Genomic DNA, 14,938 nt, shown 5'->3' with positions numbered 1-14,938 from the left:
CAACACACTGATTAAAGTATATATATATATATATATATATATATATATATATATATATATATATATATATATATATATATATATATATATATATGGACCTACTTGGTTAGTAAAATATTTTTTTCATCAGAATGCTTGATGTATAGTATAACTGTAGTAAAAGCGTATAGTTTAAATCATCTTTCAGTTAAATCTACAGTAACTGAGCATTAATACAAGCTTGTCTTATAGATAAAAAAAAAAAAAAGAGTTAAATACAGGATCATTATTTAAGCATATAAAATAGAGTCCACTTGGGTCATTCGCCTTACAAACAATTAAATCATCTTGGACCGACCAATACAATATAACTACTGAAAATGAATAACCAGTTTTTAAATAACAGATTCATGCAGATTAATCTGTTAATAATAACAGATACATATATAAACATATAAATGTACTCATCTTCTTTTCACATGTTCTCCAATTATTAAGACATGTACAAGACAAGACATGTACTCAGAACCAATAGTTTATTTGAAATAATACACTAATAAAACATTTCTCATGTGATATAAATTGATTTAAGACTTGGTGCATCAATAAAAAAAAAAAAAAGTTCATTAATTTATATTTTTAATAAAAAATAGTGAAACAGAAACATTAAACGCATGTTAATAAAATTACATTTAAAGTCTGATTTGAAGTTATTAGCGTGTTAATTTTGACAGCCCTAATATATATAACAAATTACATACAATGAAAAACAACTGACATACAAATACAAATAAAAACAGCTTAATAGCAAAAATAAAACTTTTTTGTGGATTTGGTGGAATTGGACTGAAATGTGTCTCTGGAAGTAAGTGAGATTGGTCAGAATTCACAAAAGTACATTTTAAACCTTAATATTCTCTCTGATCCAGCTGTTATACTTGGCGACATGTGTGTAAATTCCAGGCTTCCCCTTTCGGCCACAGCCTTCACCCCAGCTAACAACCCCGACAAGGAAAAAGTGACCAGATTCGGGGTCTACAAAGGACATGGGTCCACCCGAGTCACCCTGAGAATGGAGAGAGGAATTTTTTATAATATGTGCAGATTTAATGCATTTATAAAAAGCAATTAAGGAAAAAGCAGTTGCATTGCTCTACCTGACAAGCATCCACTCCTCCAATAAGAATTCCAGCACAGATCATCTGTGGCGTGACCATATCTTTAAGCAGCTGATTGCAGACTGTTTCGTTGATGATACGCACCTTGGCTTCTTGCAGCACTGTTGCTAAACCTGAACCAAGAGCAAACACAAAGGGAAAATATATTTTAGGCACAATTCTACTGAAACATTCCTGTGTGTATCAGCTAATAATAGAAGATATTTAAGTGTGTACAGGGAGCAAATACAGCTGTGAAAAAGTAAAGCTGTGTTTTTGCAACTGTCACAACAATGGTCAAACTGTGCACAGATCCTAATACTATCTGAAGTTCTTATACTATATAACATAGTAGTATATCCTACAGTATGTTTATTGTTTGCTTTTATAACTACATATCTATCCTAGTATCCTCTAAGACGTTTTTAGATCTCCTCATTCCTTCATTACCTCACACGTTCTTCCAGACTAACCTGTTTTACACTCCCCCTTTTCAAATCAGCTCTACAGATTAAATTATTTCCCTAGTGTTTTAGCGTTTATTTTGTCTTATGAACAGGATTTTTTCCTTGTTGCAAAAATATACAAGGAACAGGATTATCTGGTAGCAGAACAGATACTTTATCCTGATCAGGGTTTAAGTTGGTCCAGAAGAAGGACCCATTTTTTTATGTTTTCAAAACAAACAGGTGGGTGGATTAGCAACCCTAAATTACCCTCAACTGTGAATGCTTGTCAATGGTGTCTTGTGATGCATTGGTGTCCCATCCCGGGTGTAATCTAATAACACACCCTGTGATTCACCACAACCCTGACCAGCATAAAGTGGTTACTGAAGACAATAAACAAGGAAACTTGTGCTTGTTCATACATGATCATTTAATTTAAAGAATTCCTATACACAATCTTAGTTCTCAACCCCTCACAATCACAATCATTGCAAATTATCATTAAAAAGCTCACTTTAACTATACATTGGGACTTTGGCTAATATAAAAAAAGAAATATATTGAGTAGTTACCCTAGCAGGTGTTTTTATTAGAGTTGGTGTTTAGTGTTTTATAGTTATTTTTATTAACCTCTTGTATTGCTTTCAAAACCCATTAAAAGGCCTGTTGTAAATACCTGTCTTCTGTATTTTCTACGAATGCAGATATTTGGCAATGATCATGAGGGCTGCATAAAGGTTCAAGAGAAGTAGGTCATGCAGAAGTCATGAATGTGTTGAGCAATTTGACTGATGGACAGCAATCGTTTGGCAATGGTGTTCCGTTTTGTGATCGCCACATAAAATCCAGCCGAGCAGCTGCGTAAATGCACAACACCGCTTCAGCACATGCACACAATGTCATGTGTCAGGCATAAACTAGGCTCCTTTACTTATACTCCTTTACCTGGCCTGGGCTGTTTTCCAATAACAGCATGTCCTGTCATGTTTTATTTTATACCATACAAAGCTGGATGTTACAGCAGAAAGTTTTCAAACACACACACACTGTCCTTTGGAAAAGTGTGTTTAGAAATGTGACTTCACTCTCCCTACTACATTGGTAATATCAGTATTAAACTACTTACATCATAAAATATTCAGGAATGTTCTAGAATGTTCTAGTTAATCAGGAATTTAGTGTGTCATGGTCAAGGCTTGAGGTTGCAAAAAATGTATAATGTTATTTTGGAATAATCTGCCCTAAATCTTTCCAGGTTTAATAGGAATTAACAATCTGTTCAGTCCATTACATGCATACATTCTTTTAAAGTATTTATACTTACGTCCCTCCTCTCTGATTTTCCCCCATCCTGTAATCCACACAGACTGGCCTGCAGGCAACATGTATGTGGCTGCAGGAAGGCAGATAGGCCAGATATGCTGGCCAAGGGTGACAGGACTGTCCAGCTCCATCAGAGCAATGTCATTATTGTGGCTCATGGGGTTGTACTCTGGATGACAGATGATCTGCTTCACATTTTTATGCTGTATGTTGGGTGAGTTGAAATCACCCTGGCTGTGCAGCCCCAGGTACACATCCCACTGGTCTGGCCCGGAATATCTGTTTAGATTTGTTATAAATTAGCATATACTATATTAAATATCTAGTGAATACATGCCTCACAGACATAATAAATAAATGTATAAAAAGCTCGAAAACTGTACTTCTAAATAAACCAATTAACATTGAATACAAATATTCTCTGATTACGTAGTTCACATGAAAGGTATGAGGTGCAGTTTCTCTGGTATCACCTCATTAACCATCCGTGTAGAAACATAGCAAAGGTTCCGTTTGGTGTCCTGATAATTTTCGTAATTTAAAACACCATAATTACTTTAAAACGTTTACAAGAATATTTTGTCTTCATGCTCTATGTTGAGATTGGTTTCACGAATAATAAACATACTACCGTAAAGCATTAATATTTCTCTATGCCAATGTTGATTAGAGTATTAAAAAATTGGAAAGTATTAATTTTCGGTACATTTAGACCAGATAAAAATGGACGATTAATTGTGAGTTAACTCACGACAATCATGCGATTAATCACAATTAAATATATGTAATCAATTGACAGCCCTTAAATTAATATGATGTGATGTCCAGTTACCAGCTTGACTCTAAAACAGGTAGTAGTAATGGCTACTTTTTTACTTAAGTACATGTCAGAGCCCAAACAACTTTACTTTAACTTGAGTAAAAAAGTATAGTCAGTACTTCAACTTTTACCCAAATATTTACCCAAATGTTTTCTATACTGTACTATTTTTACAGTACAACATTTATCTCATTCATACAGCTGAGCAGTTGAGCATTATAGCATAGCATTTACAGCTTGGCACTGCTAGGATTTGAACTTAACACCAAAAAAAAAAAAATTTACAATGGCAAATTCCATAGTATCAACGAAACAGCATGCTGTTATTTAAAAATAAAAATGGGTTGATAAGAGCAAATCCACTCCATTTACTTCACACTATCCTGTTTTTGATTATTTTCGTGCAACAGCATTTTCTTTTCTTTTCTTACTTATTTTATTTCAGCATTTATTATTATTTCCAAAATCAATTCTTAATTCTTATTTCTTTCATCTTTGTTCCTATTTTAGAGTGTCTCTAACACCCAAGGCATAATTTCAATAGGGCTTTGCTGAAGAACAATAAGTAAAGAAAGGAAATGAATAAACTTAAAGCAGGATAGATTATATGTACCTGTCAGGCTCGTGAATACAGTGTGCAGCGGTTACTAGCCAGCGATCGCTGATCAGCGAGGCTCCACACACATGAGCCATGCCTACTAGGTGAAGGCTAACCTGCCAGGGCCAACTGCCTTCCTTGGCATCCTCACCAGCCACAATCTGAGAGGACTGGTATGGCCTCGTTCCACATTCTGCAGAAAAATCAGCACAAACACATAACTATTCAGAGCACATGGTGAATATCAGAATCTGTAGATTCCCACAATTTATGATATTTGGTGTGTGTATATATATATATAATATATATTGATATACTTATACACTGTTAATAAAAACACCTCAAACCACTTTACCAGTGGGTAATGTCTTTAGTATATATATATATATATATATATATATATATATATATATATATATATATATATATATATATATATATATATATATATATATATACCAAATATAAGTAGTAATAAAATAAAAAAATGTGTGTGTATGTGTATATATATATATATATATATATATATATATATATATATATATATATATATATATATATATATATATATACTAAAGACATTACCCACTGGTAAAGTGGTTTGAGGTGTTTTTATTAACAGTGTATAAGTATATCAATACTATATCTGGCCGTAAATGCAGGTGGCACTAAAGTTGTTATGAATCAATTATGTTGCTTATTAAAATGCTAAAACTAAACTTACCGCAGCCTTCTTCATCAGAACCATCCTCACAATCTTTGTAACCATCGCATTGTGGGTTCTGTTTGCTGATGCACTTGTTGTCCTTACATTTAAATGTAAACTCAGAGCAGGTGAGGACAATAGCTGTACAAACAGGACAACAGTTATAACCAACTCCTTATTATCTACCCACAGATACCAAATCATGTGACATGTAAGTTGTAGACAGAATGTATTATCTTAAATAGTTTACAATTCCTGGATCTTCCGCAACTTCAGCTTACTCAAATTAAACTTATCAGCTCTACTCCAAATCTCTCTGAGCTCCTGAGCCCTATACTACTAAAGCAAACCACTACTTCACCAAACACCAACAAAAAGCTGAAAGATGAAAAAAATGTGTTGGACTCACATTTAGAGCATTTGGATTCATCTGTACCATCCTCACAGTCATTATGTCCATCACACCTCTTTTGCTCAGAGATACAGTGGCCATTCCGACAGGCTATTTCCCCAGGTTTACAGTTTTCTGCAGACAGGGAAAACTATAAATTCTCAATAATCTGTATGTTTTTGTGTAAATTTTATGTTTCAGTTTGACTCTTACCACAGTTCTCCTCGTCTGTATTGTCACCACAGTCATTTACTTTGTCACATTGCCAGTATTTGGGCTTGCAGAAGCCATTATTGCATTTGATGTAAGAATCACTACAGACTGCGTTAAGGGAGTAAAAGCAGATCTGAGGTGAAAAACATCTTTTTGCAGCAGATTTTTGCATCAGACATTGACAATGCTATACATAAAATTTCCATTATGACCAATGGTCTGATCCATGGTCAGTTCTGATTGTCATCAAGTCAGATGGTGTGCATTCAATCTGTAGAATGCACAGGTAGTCCCAGCCAGTTTAATCATCTTTCTAACATTAATGCACTGCCATATTGAAAATAGTAACCATAATAACATAGTCACAGTTACATACAGAGTCTGATATTTATTGTAAACATTTCCTAACTACCTAAATTGAATGATCTTATATGGGCAACATGGACATTTTGATAAATGAGCCAAGACTCAAGATGAATTTGATGAACTAAAGAAGATAACATTAAAAGAAGAAATGTAACAAAATGGCACAAGGAATTAACATCAACAACTTCATTATCAGTAGACACATTTCACATAATTCACACATCATAATTCTCCATCTTTCTCTTTCTCTCACTCTTTTGTTCTCTAATTACTATTTATTAAAATTCACCTAAACATATAAGTGATTATAAAATAACTTATAAATATTATTTTTAGCCACTCAGTCACTGCAAAACTCAATGACAGCTTTTCAGTACTGCCCATAGTACAAGACGTACAATTTATGGCTAGGTGTGTGATTTTAATGCCATAGATTATCCAATTATTAACATTATTTACTGCATTAGGTAAAATCAAAATTTTATGAACTTCAACAATAATAATTAAAAGTAAAGTAAGTTGTAAAAAGGTCACTTTTCTTATCACATGGTTTGTCTCTGAATGGAGATATACCCTAAAATAATGAATATATCTATCTATTAGAAGTGGTTCAAATTCTAATATAGTCTCAGTTAATTCAACATGTTATTACTGATGGATATTACACTTCCAATACAATTAATTTCAAGGTAAATATGTGTTTAAATGGTGTTTGCTGGTAGCACTGGAAAATATAATATACTTTTAAAATGATCCTCAAAGCTCCAGTGTTGAACTAAAGAAGCAAACTTCAGATAATAACATATCTCGACTGATTATGAACATTTAAATGATTATTAGGGTTAATATTGTTTCTTTCATTTAAAAGTTTATAATCTGAACAAACCACAGTTCTTCTCGTCACTCATGTCTTCACAGTCATCATAGCCATCACATCGCAGCTCCTGAGAAATGCAGGCATTGTTTTCACAGCGGAATTTTTTAGAACAACCTACATGTTAAAAGACGAGTATATTTATACCATTACAAATATTACAATTGTATGTTTATTTTCAGGCATAGTAATGTCATTTAAGTAAAAAAAATGCACATTTAAAAGAACCAATAGACCTACGATCCGAGGGTGAGAAGGCCTCAAACTCTGCAGAGAAGCCCTTGTCTACATAAGACAGGTCAGACAAGAATTTTATGTCTGCCTTATTAGACTTGATGATGATGGGTAAATTTTCAGTTTTTCTACCACACATCCTTGAACATAAGAGATTGAATATATTACTTAAAAAAATTATGGGGACATGCAAGAACACTTATGAATATAAAACCATTACAGTTTTAATATCTATATGAACTTTGGCATTAATACACAATAAGTACCATTAAGTACACTGGTGTTACTGGGTAGTTTTTATTTAGAAGAAAACAAGTAAGACAAATAATAAACACCTGCATTAATACTGTCATGTTCTCTGTGAGTAAAATGAAATTCATCCAAATTAGCATGTCTGTGGCTGTTACCTGGCAAAATTCAGAACTGAGATTGTAAATCAAATTACCACTTTTACACCTGAGTTCAGGAACCTTTACTGCAATTTACTATTTAGACAAATGTTTCTGTTTTGCTATAATAGCAGTGCTGCCATTTTCCAACCATTGTTCCTATTGCAACAGCTTACACAGAGATTGTTAATGATTAAAAAATGCATTTTTGTAATTTTGTGTATGTTATCTTTTCTGTAGAGAGCTGCTCATTGTCTATTAGACATGGTCCTAACATTTAAATTTAAGTTTTAGCTGTAAAAGGGCTTCAGGAAAAAAAATACTGGAGGCTAGTGAGGGCTGCCGGAATGTAGGTAACTTTTTTCACAGATGCTCCTCAACATTAAAATGTGATTATGAACATGCAGATAATGTAAAATTATCACCAAACTAACTTTTAGGGTGGTACAGTGGGATATAAAGCCCCAGTCAAAAGTTTGGACTCATCCACTATTTCAGTGATTTTTAACACTGACATCAATACTGAACACATCTCAACTATGAAGAAAACATGTATGCAGTAATGTAGCAAACAAAAATTTGTTAAATAACCCATAATGTTATATATTTTAAATATAAAAAAGTAGCAAAATATATCTTTGATGACCACTTGGCAAAATCATGGCATTCTCTCATCAGATTTACAAGGTCAACTTCAACAATCTTCAGAGTAGCCACCTTTTTCTGTAAAGACAGCTTTGCTCACTCTTTTATTCTCTCAGCCTTTTGTCTTCATTCTCTTAGTCAGCCACCACTGAAAGAGATCTGGTACTGAATATATACTTTAAAAAATTTCAATTAAACATCTAACCTGTTGCCATTAATTTCCAGGTAGTCTTTAGTACAGTTTTCTGAACTCTGCTTTCGATCTTTCAGCGCAAATGTGTTCAAATTTACTCTGATGTGATTTTCCTTGGGAACCTGAAAAAGTGCATTCAGATAGATTAAGAGAAAAAAAATAAATTTCTGTGATGCAGCACAATATGCAAAGGTAAGTTTTCTTACTTCAATATTCCAATAACACTTGCTCTGCGGAGGATAACTGGAAGGAAAACCTGGAGATGTGAACGTGCCTTTCATCCCTGTTAGTTTCCCACCACACCCTAAAAGATAAGATTAGACAGATTCTTGATAGTTAGAACTTCACAATATAATTAGAATGCTCTTCAGAGTATTCCTAGTATCAGCTTGTAACCGTACCTTGAATTTTTGCTGGTACCTGGGAGTAATTCGCGCTAAAGCCTGGGAAATTCTTCTCTTCATTTGTGATTAGAGTTACTAACATGACATTTGTGGAGGACAGGAAAGCCAGCTTATCATTTTGAGTGTACTGTCCACATTTCCTGCGTATACATGTAAGAAATTGTGACAGTGATGAGTCATAGAATAATAGTTATACACAATGCAGTTATAAGCAAGCAACCATATCCAAAATACATTCCTTGATTTCCAAGGAGAAACATCCTTTGCTGGGAACACAAAAATTATGTTTGTGATGATTTAACTTGTGCAAGTAAAAAAATAAAAGAATTCATTTGATACCTTAGAAACAAACAATTATAACTTAGGCCCCAGAAATGGCCTAAATGTTATCTAAAGCACAGTCTGTACTCCAGACTATAAGTGCAAGCTCTGACTTCATCAATACGCTTCTCATAACTAAGGCAGAATTTGATCAGTTTGCTAATAATGAGGAAAGGAAAGAATTAAAATGTCATAGCTGTTAGCATTAGCACTAATGTCCCATTTTCCTGCTCTGTGTCATTTTCCTTTGTTTGACGATTAAAACATGTTTTAGCAATAATCTTGACACTTCAAACAGGTTTTCTCAATGATAAATTAAGGAGTTCTGCCATGTAAGGTTTCACTGAATCCTACTAATCCTGACTGATATCTTTCAGGCCCAGTCTATCACTGACACTAATTTCACTATTCCACTGAACACTGAGGGAATACTTACTCTGTCATGATTTGATTCTCATTGGGAATAAGAGAATCATACACCCTAATGAAGTCATTGTGGCACTCATTCTCCAGGTGTATGTCTGTAAACTCTAGCCGAATTCTGTGGTTAGGGTCAGCACGGAGCTGCCAATCAATGTAGGTGTTGGCAGGGTAGAAAGAATGAGGAAAGCCTGGAGACTGGATCTTGCCATTCTCACCCGCGCGAGCACGATAGGTTTGCTTCATGTGGCCTGATTTAATAACAAGCTTAGTCAATATTCGACATTAAAAGTGAAATTGTAAAAATGTATATTTATATTTTTTTTTATACATTTTTTTTATATATTTATAATTAATAAAAAGAAGTTGTATATTACCTTTCATATTTGAAATAATCAAGCGAGAATCTACAGCTGTGGCAAATAATTTAAACAGTTAAAAAAAAAAAAGAACATCTTTAAAAAAATTTGCTTAATTCTCTTATGTCAATGTATTGTTATAGAGTATAAAGCAACCAAAAAGAAATGGCTAAATGATAGAAAACAGCCAAATAAAAGAACAAAATAATTTGTTAGTGACAACTTGACATTTAAAATATTTAAGTATAATGGCTTTTCGTGTTGAAAAATGTGCAAAAAATAACAAATGTGCATGTTTTATATCTGTTAACTAAAATGTAACGACTGGTTGACATGCAGCTCCCTCTAAAAGTATTGGAACAATAGGGCCCATTCTTTTGCTTTTGCTCTACACTTAGAACAGATGATAAATCAGACTTTCAGCTTTGATTTAATTTAGTTTAATTTATCTGTTTCAATTCTTGCACTTTTATAATAATTTGGAGGTCTGGCACCGATCTTTCTAAATGGTTTCATATATCTAGTTGTAAATATCAGAAAATAAAAATTGAAATTCTTATCTATTGTCTCATATTCATCTTTTGATCTCAAACTTAAAAACGTTCAGTGTGTAACAAAAACAAAAGATTGATCGTTTCCATTCTGATACTTTTGGAAATGAGTGTATATGTAAAAGAAAAATGCAGTTCAGTGCCTGTAGCCTGTAGGGTAAGGTTTTCCAAGGAATAAACTTTCTTATGGCTTCTCCCATCAGGGGTCGCCACAGCGGACCATCCGCATGTTTGATTTGGCACATGTTTTTACACTGGATGCCCTTCCTAACACAACCCTCATGAAAGTTGGAATTAAAGTTTAGTTACCTGCAGACATCATATTGTTAATAATTAGATCCTCAGAGGGAAAGGGGTTTAGTCTCAGCCTTCGTGTTTGTCCAGGTTCAGTGGCAACCATTAAGGACTCAATGGATTCATCCACAGCAGATACCTGATCCTCTGGCACATTGAACTCAGACATGTAGTAAGCTATAACACCACCATCATTGGACTCACTGAAACAGAGAGTAACATTTTGTTATTATTCTGAGGTTCAATGTTTTGTAAGAAATAAAAAAAAAATTGAGAGAGTAAAAATAATTGAGACAGCAAAAATAACTTTTTTGTTCCACAATGTATCTAAATACTTTTTAAATCCAGACTATCAGACCATCGACAGCTGTATTCAAGTGTAATTGATACATATATTGGGATTGTTCATACATTCCTTTCTTCCAATCAGTAAAATACACTAAACATGAAACAAATGAATTTAAAAGCTCAATTAACAACAGTGGACAATATGATTCAGGTTGCCATAAAACTAATTACAATAATCAGATGAACTAAAATTTAAAATCATATAATTATCACAGGTCTTTGCACATTTAATAATTGCAAGCTGCAATGTTATTATACACTGTACAATTAAATCTGTTTTAAATTATGCCACATTTTATATAGTAGGCCAAAATTCTGTAGTTGAATAATTGTACTGAAAAACAAAATTGTTAATTTTCATACCTGAAGGCTTGAACACTGGAGCTGACGTAATATTTGGCCAGTAATGGCAAATTTTTGTACATATTTTTCATCTGAAAAACATGAATATAGCCTAGACATTATAAGTATAGGATGGTGATGCACAAGGTAAACATTCCAGTAGTTACACTGCTGTACCTCTAGGTTTAAATGTGTATGCATCTTCCTTTGGGATTGACTGGGGGTGTCATTCAGGCTGAGAGATTTTGAGTTCACCATGACCAGAATGGAGCAGCTAAAACTATCTTACTTATTTGTACTAGTACTACTATTATTATTATTATTCTTTTTTGTTAATGGCTACAAGTTACTCTGAATAAGCGAAACATCTACCAAATACTATAAATATAAAAAGGTGGGTGCTTAAATATTAAAATAAATCAGGATTAAATCGAATACATTACTCACTTGACTAGAAAGCTGAGAGGCTAGCTCATTATATTGAGTACTTCTGCTGTCCTCATAGGAGTCGATGTATCTCCTATTGCCGATGGTCAAAGAACCACTGAACACCTTTTTTACCCTTACATCTTTCACTGAGACAGAGAAACCAACTTTAGAAATATACATCAAGACCAGTGACTCTGCAAATAGTTTAGAGTGAATACTCACAGTGAAAGTTCCACACAAGAAGCCCTACTGTCAGTGCAGTGATTACTGCTAGTACAGTCAGTACAATTACTACGATTAATCTAATGCATCTCCTCGTTTTCTTCTTCTCCACCTTTTCTTCCTTCACCTCCTCCACCTTCTCATCAGGGAGAAACAGCTCCGATGGGTCAGAGGGGTCATCCTACAAAGGTGATGTAAAATAATTATCAAATAAACAAGATAAACTAAACAAAAAGATTCAAGTTAGTATGTAAGACTTTACTAAAGATCATATTTACAGATGGAAGATAACTGCTCAAACACACACACACACACACACACACACACACACACACACACACACACACACACACACACACACACACAGATGAAAATGGGTCAAAACAAAAAACTGGGTCAACATAATTCGAATACCATTGATAATTAGGTTTTGATTTCACACCCTTATTTATACTTGTCATGTCACTTACAGTACATATTTTCAACTCTTTATAAAATTGTAATGAGACTTATTTTACATTATTCATAGTTCTTGAGGTGTTCGTGAACTAATAAACTAATACCTCAATGTTATGGTTATATTATGAATACATGATACAATAATATTGTAACAAATTAAAAAATCACATATCTATGGTCATCCTTGGAACACACATGCTGAGGTAATGCTAAATAACAAGTGAATAATATAATTAATGACAATGCTCTCCAGAAGTGGACACAAATTGACTGTCATTGTTGCAGTATTACCAAGTAATATTATTCAATACAATTATTATCCTATGCATGAAGGTATGTACTACAGAAAACTTTATTAAAATTTTAGTTGCAAGCACTGTAGAAGTTGTATGCCGGAATATTCAGTAGTTAAATACTTAAACACAAAATTTAAATACATAGAGCAAAACTTATGTCAGTCATGACAGTGTGTTCATATTAGCATTACAATGAATTTAGTGCAATTGCATAAAGCATACCAGGTTTTTCAAGCTGTATTCAGTTCCATTCCCATCAGCCTCCATTCTGTACAAGACAATAGTATTTAGGAAAATTTCTCACACTGTCGTTAGTTCGAAGCCAAAACAATTATAAATATATATAAAAAAGCGAGTAACACTAACAAAACTAGTGTACAACTGATTATTTCAGTCCTCCAATAAACCCGTAGAGTAGGTAAAGGTGTATCTGTGTTATACACTTGTACAGCAGTTACAAGGCGGGGCATAATTAGAACTGTCAAAACACACACACACACACACACACACACACACACACACACACACACACACACACACACACACACACACACACACACACACAAAATGTCACCCTGAATCTTTTATTTAATCAATTATATTTAACAGAATTTCCTATAACAGCAGCTCTAACAACAATACCACAGTATGCTATGTAAATGTTAAACAGAGCTACTGTTCTGTACCTTACTGTACTGTATGTCCTCGCCCTCAGGGCTCACTCAAGTCTGTGTTACCTTCTGGTGCCTTGCATGTTAGTTTTGCTGTCATAACTAGTCTTACTGGAGTCCCTAGTTGCACTCTGCACACAATGTACAGTACTGTGATAAAGCCTTAGGCGCATAAAAAGAAATAGTAAAAATGAAGATGACTAGATGAATAGTATGATGAAATGACGTGCATAAAATAAAAAACAATCAATATTTGGTGATGATTCATAAATTTAAATTGTAGTCGCTGGTACAAATGGCACATTTATGTAAGAGAATTTAGCTAAGTTTCACTGAGCATTGTCAGATTAGACAGGTATTTCACTGAGATATGTCAGATTAGACAGGTATTTCACATTCTGCAAAGCTGTACATAAAATGCTATAGTAATAAAATGTAATTGAATTACATTTTTACACACACAAACAGGTCTCTTTATTTAACAAATAATTGTGACATAGTTTAATGTCACAAAGTAGACAAACTATAAGATTTCAAACTAGAAATAAATTTTTTACCTTGGTGATGCACGGGGCTTGAACCCCTAACCTTGTGGAGACCTGCTGATCATTAAACCAACAACTTAACCACTGAGCTACCACTTCCTACTTAGGAAAGCAGTTAATAGGCCTAGTGAACCAACATGGCTTCCTTTCCAGACTTCAACACCATGTACTTCTGTCTGGACTGCGGCTAATTGGAACCAACTTCACCACAACCTGTGCTGTAAAGACTTCCTGATAATCCTTCTTGTGTAAAACTATTAAAACCTTACTGCAAGACTTACTTTAATACAAGTTATAAGTCACTAATTCCAATATGACAAGTAAAATGTAGAGTATGTGATTTGAACAGTACTTGAGTATTTAACTCATATTAAACATAGGCCAAACAAGTCTTTAAAAAAATAGATTTAGAGTTTAATGTCAGAAAGTAGACAAATTATTAGTATTCAATGGACAAAGAAAAATGAAGTAACTAATGTTAGATAAAGTAAAACCACATTTTTAGAGCTGACTGATTCAATACACCTTCCAGTTTTAGACAGGGGCAATATTTTTATTTAACTTAAACAAAGGCAGCTTCTTCAACAGAGGTGCATGAAATTGCTATCAGCCATAGTAAATAAAAGTATAGTGGAGTAAAAAGTACATATATTGAATCAGAATTGTAGTTGATACTAAGAATATTACATACATAATATAAGCATATTTAGTACTGTTGCTCTGAGAGCAGCACATATACACTAATAGAAGCAGTAATATGAACATATTCAGTACCACTGCTCTGAGAGCAGCACATATGCACTAATAATAGTAGCAACACTAGCGTGAAAGTTAGACCGACGACATATCACAGAGATATGAACCAGTTATTGTCGCTCATATCCACTGTGGACTAAGATTGGTAAAGTGCATGTATTTTTTACCAGTTACAATATAAGCA

The 14,938-nt window shown here is 33.6% G+C and overlaps 1 protein-coding gene and 1 long non-coding RNA gene across 6 annotated transcripts; both read right to left on the bottom strand.

Moving 5' to 3' along the window:
• Nucleotides 1-498: 498 nt before the first annotated feature.
• st14b (ST14 transmembrane serine protease matriptase b) lies at nucleotides 499-13,580 on the bottom strand. 5 transcript variants are annotated; one of them, XM_083564870.1, is made up of 21 exons: nucleotides 13,492-13,546; nucleotides 13,162-13,260; nucleotides 13,005-13,050; nucleotides 12,028-12,208; nucleotides 11,824-11,951; nucleotides 11,398-11,468; nucleotides 10,702-10,889; nucleotides 9,860-9,895; nucleotides 9,499-9,733; nucleotides 8,739-8,881; nucleotides 8,544-8,641; nucleotides 8,350-8,459; nucleotides 7,117-7,250; nucleotides 6,889-6,993; nucleotides 5,637-5,744; nucleotides 5,442-5,558; nucleotides 5,051-5,173; nucleotides 4,342-4,519; nucleotides 2,910-3,187; nucleotides 1,137-1,270; nucleotides 499-1,045 (listed from the first exon to the last, which is right to left on the bottom strand). In XM_083564870.1, exons 3-21 carry the CDS (start codon nucleotides 13,047-13,049, stop codon nucleotides 881-883), a joined length of 2,577 nt encoding a protein of 858 aa, XP_083420996.1. In that variant the 5' UTR covers nucleotide 13,050; nucleotides 13,162-13,260; nucleotides 13,492-13,546; the 3' UTR covers nucleotides 499-880. The 5 variants fall into 5 exon arrangements, with proteins under 5 accessions (XP_083420996.1, XP_083420997.1, XP_083420995.1 ...); XM_083564871.1 differs by having other exon boundaries at nucleotides 13,469-13,508; XM_083564869.1 differs by having other exon boundaries at nucleotides 13,005-13,260; nucleotides 13,492-13,580.
• LOC310739229 lies at nucleotides 7,394-8,342 on the bottom strand. The gene is made up of 2 exons (XR_014537295.1): nucleotides 7,518-8,342; nucleotides 7,394-7,456 (listed from the first exon to the last, which is right to left on the bottom strand). It is a non-coding gene; the product is annotated as an uncharacterized lncRNA (long non-coding RNA).
• Nucleotides 13,581-14,938: the final 1,358 nt, after the last annotated feature.

Source organism: Silurus aristotelis (genome assembly GCF_946808225.1).
Source record: "Silurus aristotelis genome assembly, chromosome: 16".
In the NCBI taxonomy this organism is placed as follows: Eukaryota; Metazoa; Chordata; class Actinopteri; order Siluriformes; family Siluridae; genus Silurus; species Silurus aristotelis.
Note: the sequence above shows the minus strand (reverse complement) of the source record. Positions and strands in the feature narration are given on the sequence as shown.

What these genes read in the sequence shown, in the direction of transcription:
- st14b (XM_083564869.1), bottom strand. Translation starts at nt 13,049, where the DNA reads ATGGAGGCTGATGGGAATGGAACTGAATACAGCTTGAAAAACCTG. An exon ending in CTGGAAATTAATGGCAACAG is followed by an intron (nt 7,251 to 8,349) that starts GTTAGATGTTTA and finishes CTTATGTTCAAG; the next exon opens with GATGTGTGGTAGAAAAACTG. An exon ending in TTCTGATGAAGAAGGCTGCG is followed by an intron (nt 4,520 to 5,050) that starts GTAAGTTTAGTT and finishes ATTTTTCTGCAG; the next exon opens with AATGTGGAACGAGGCCATAC.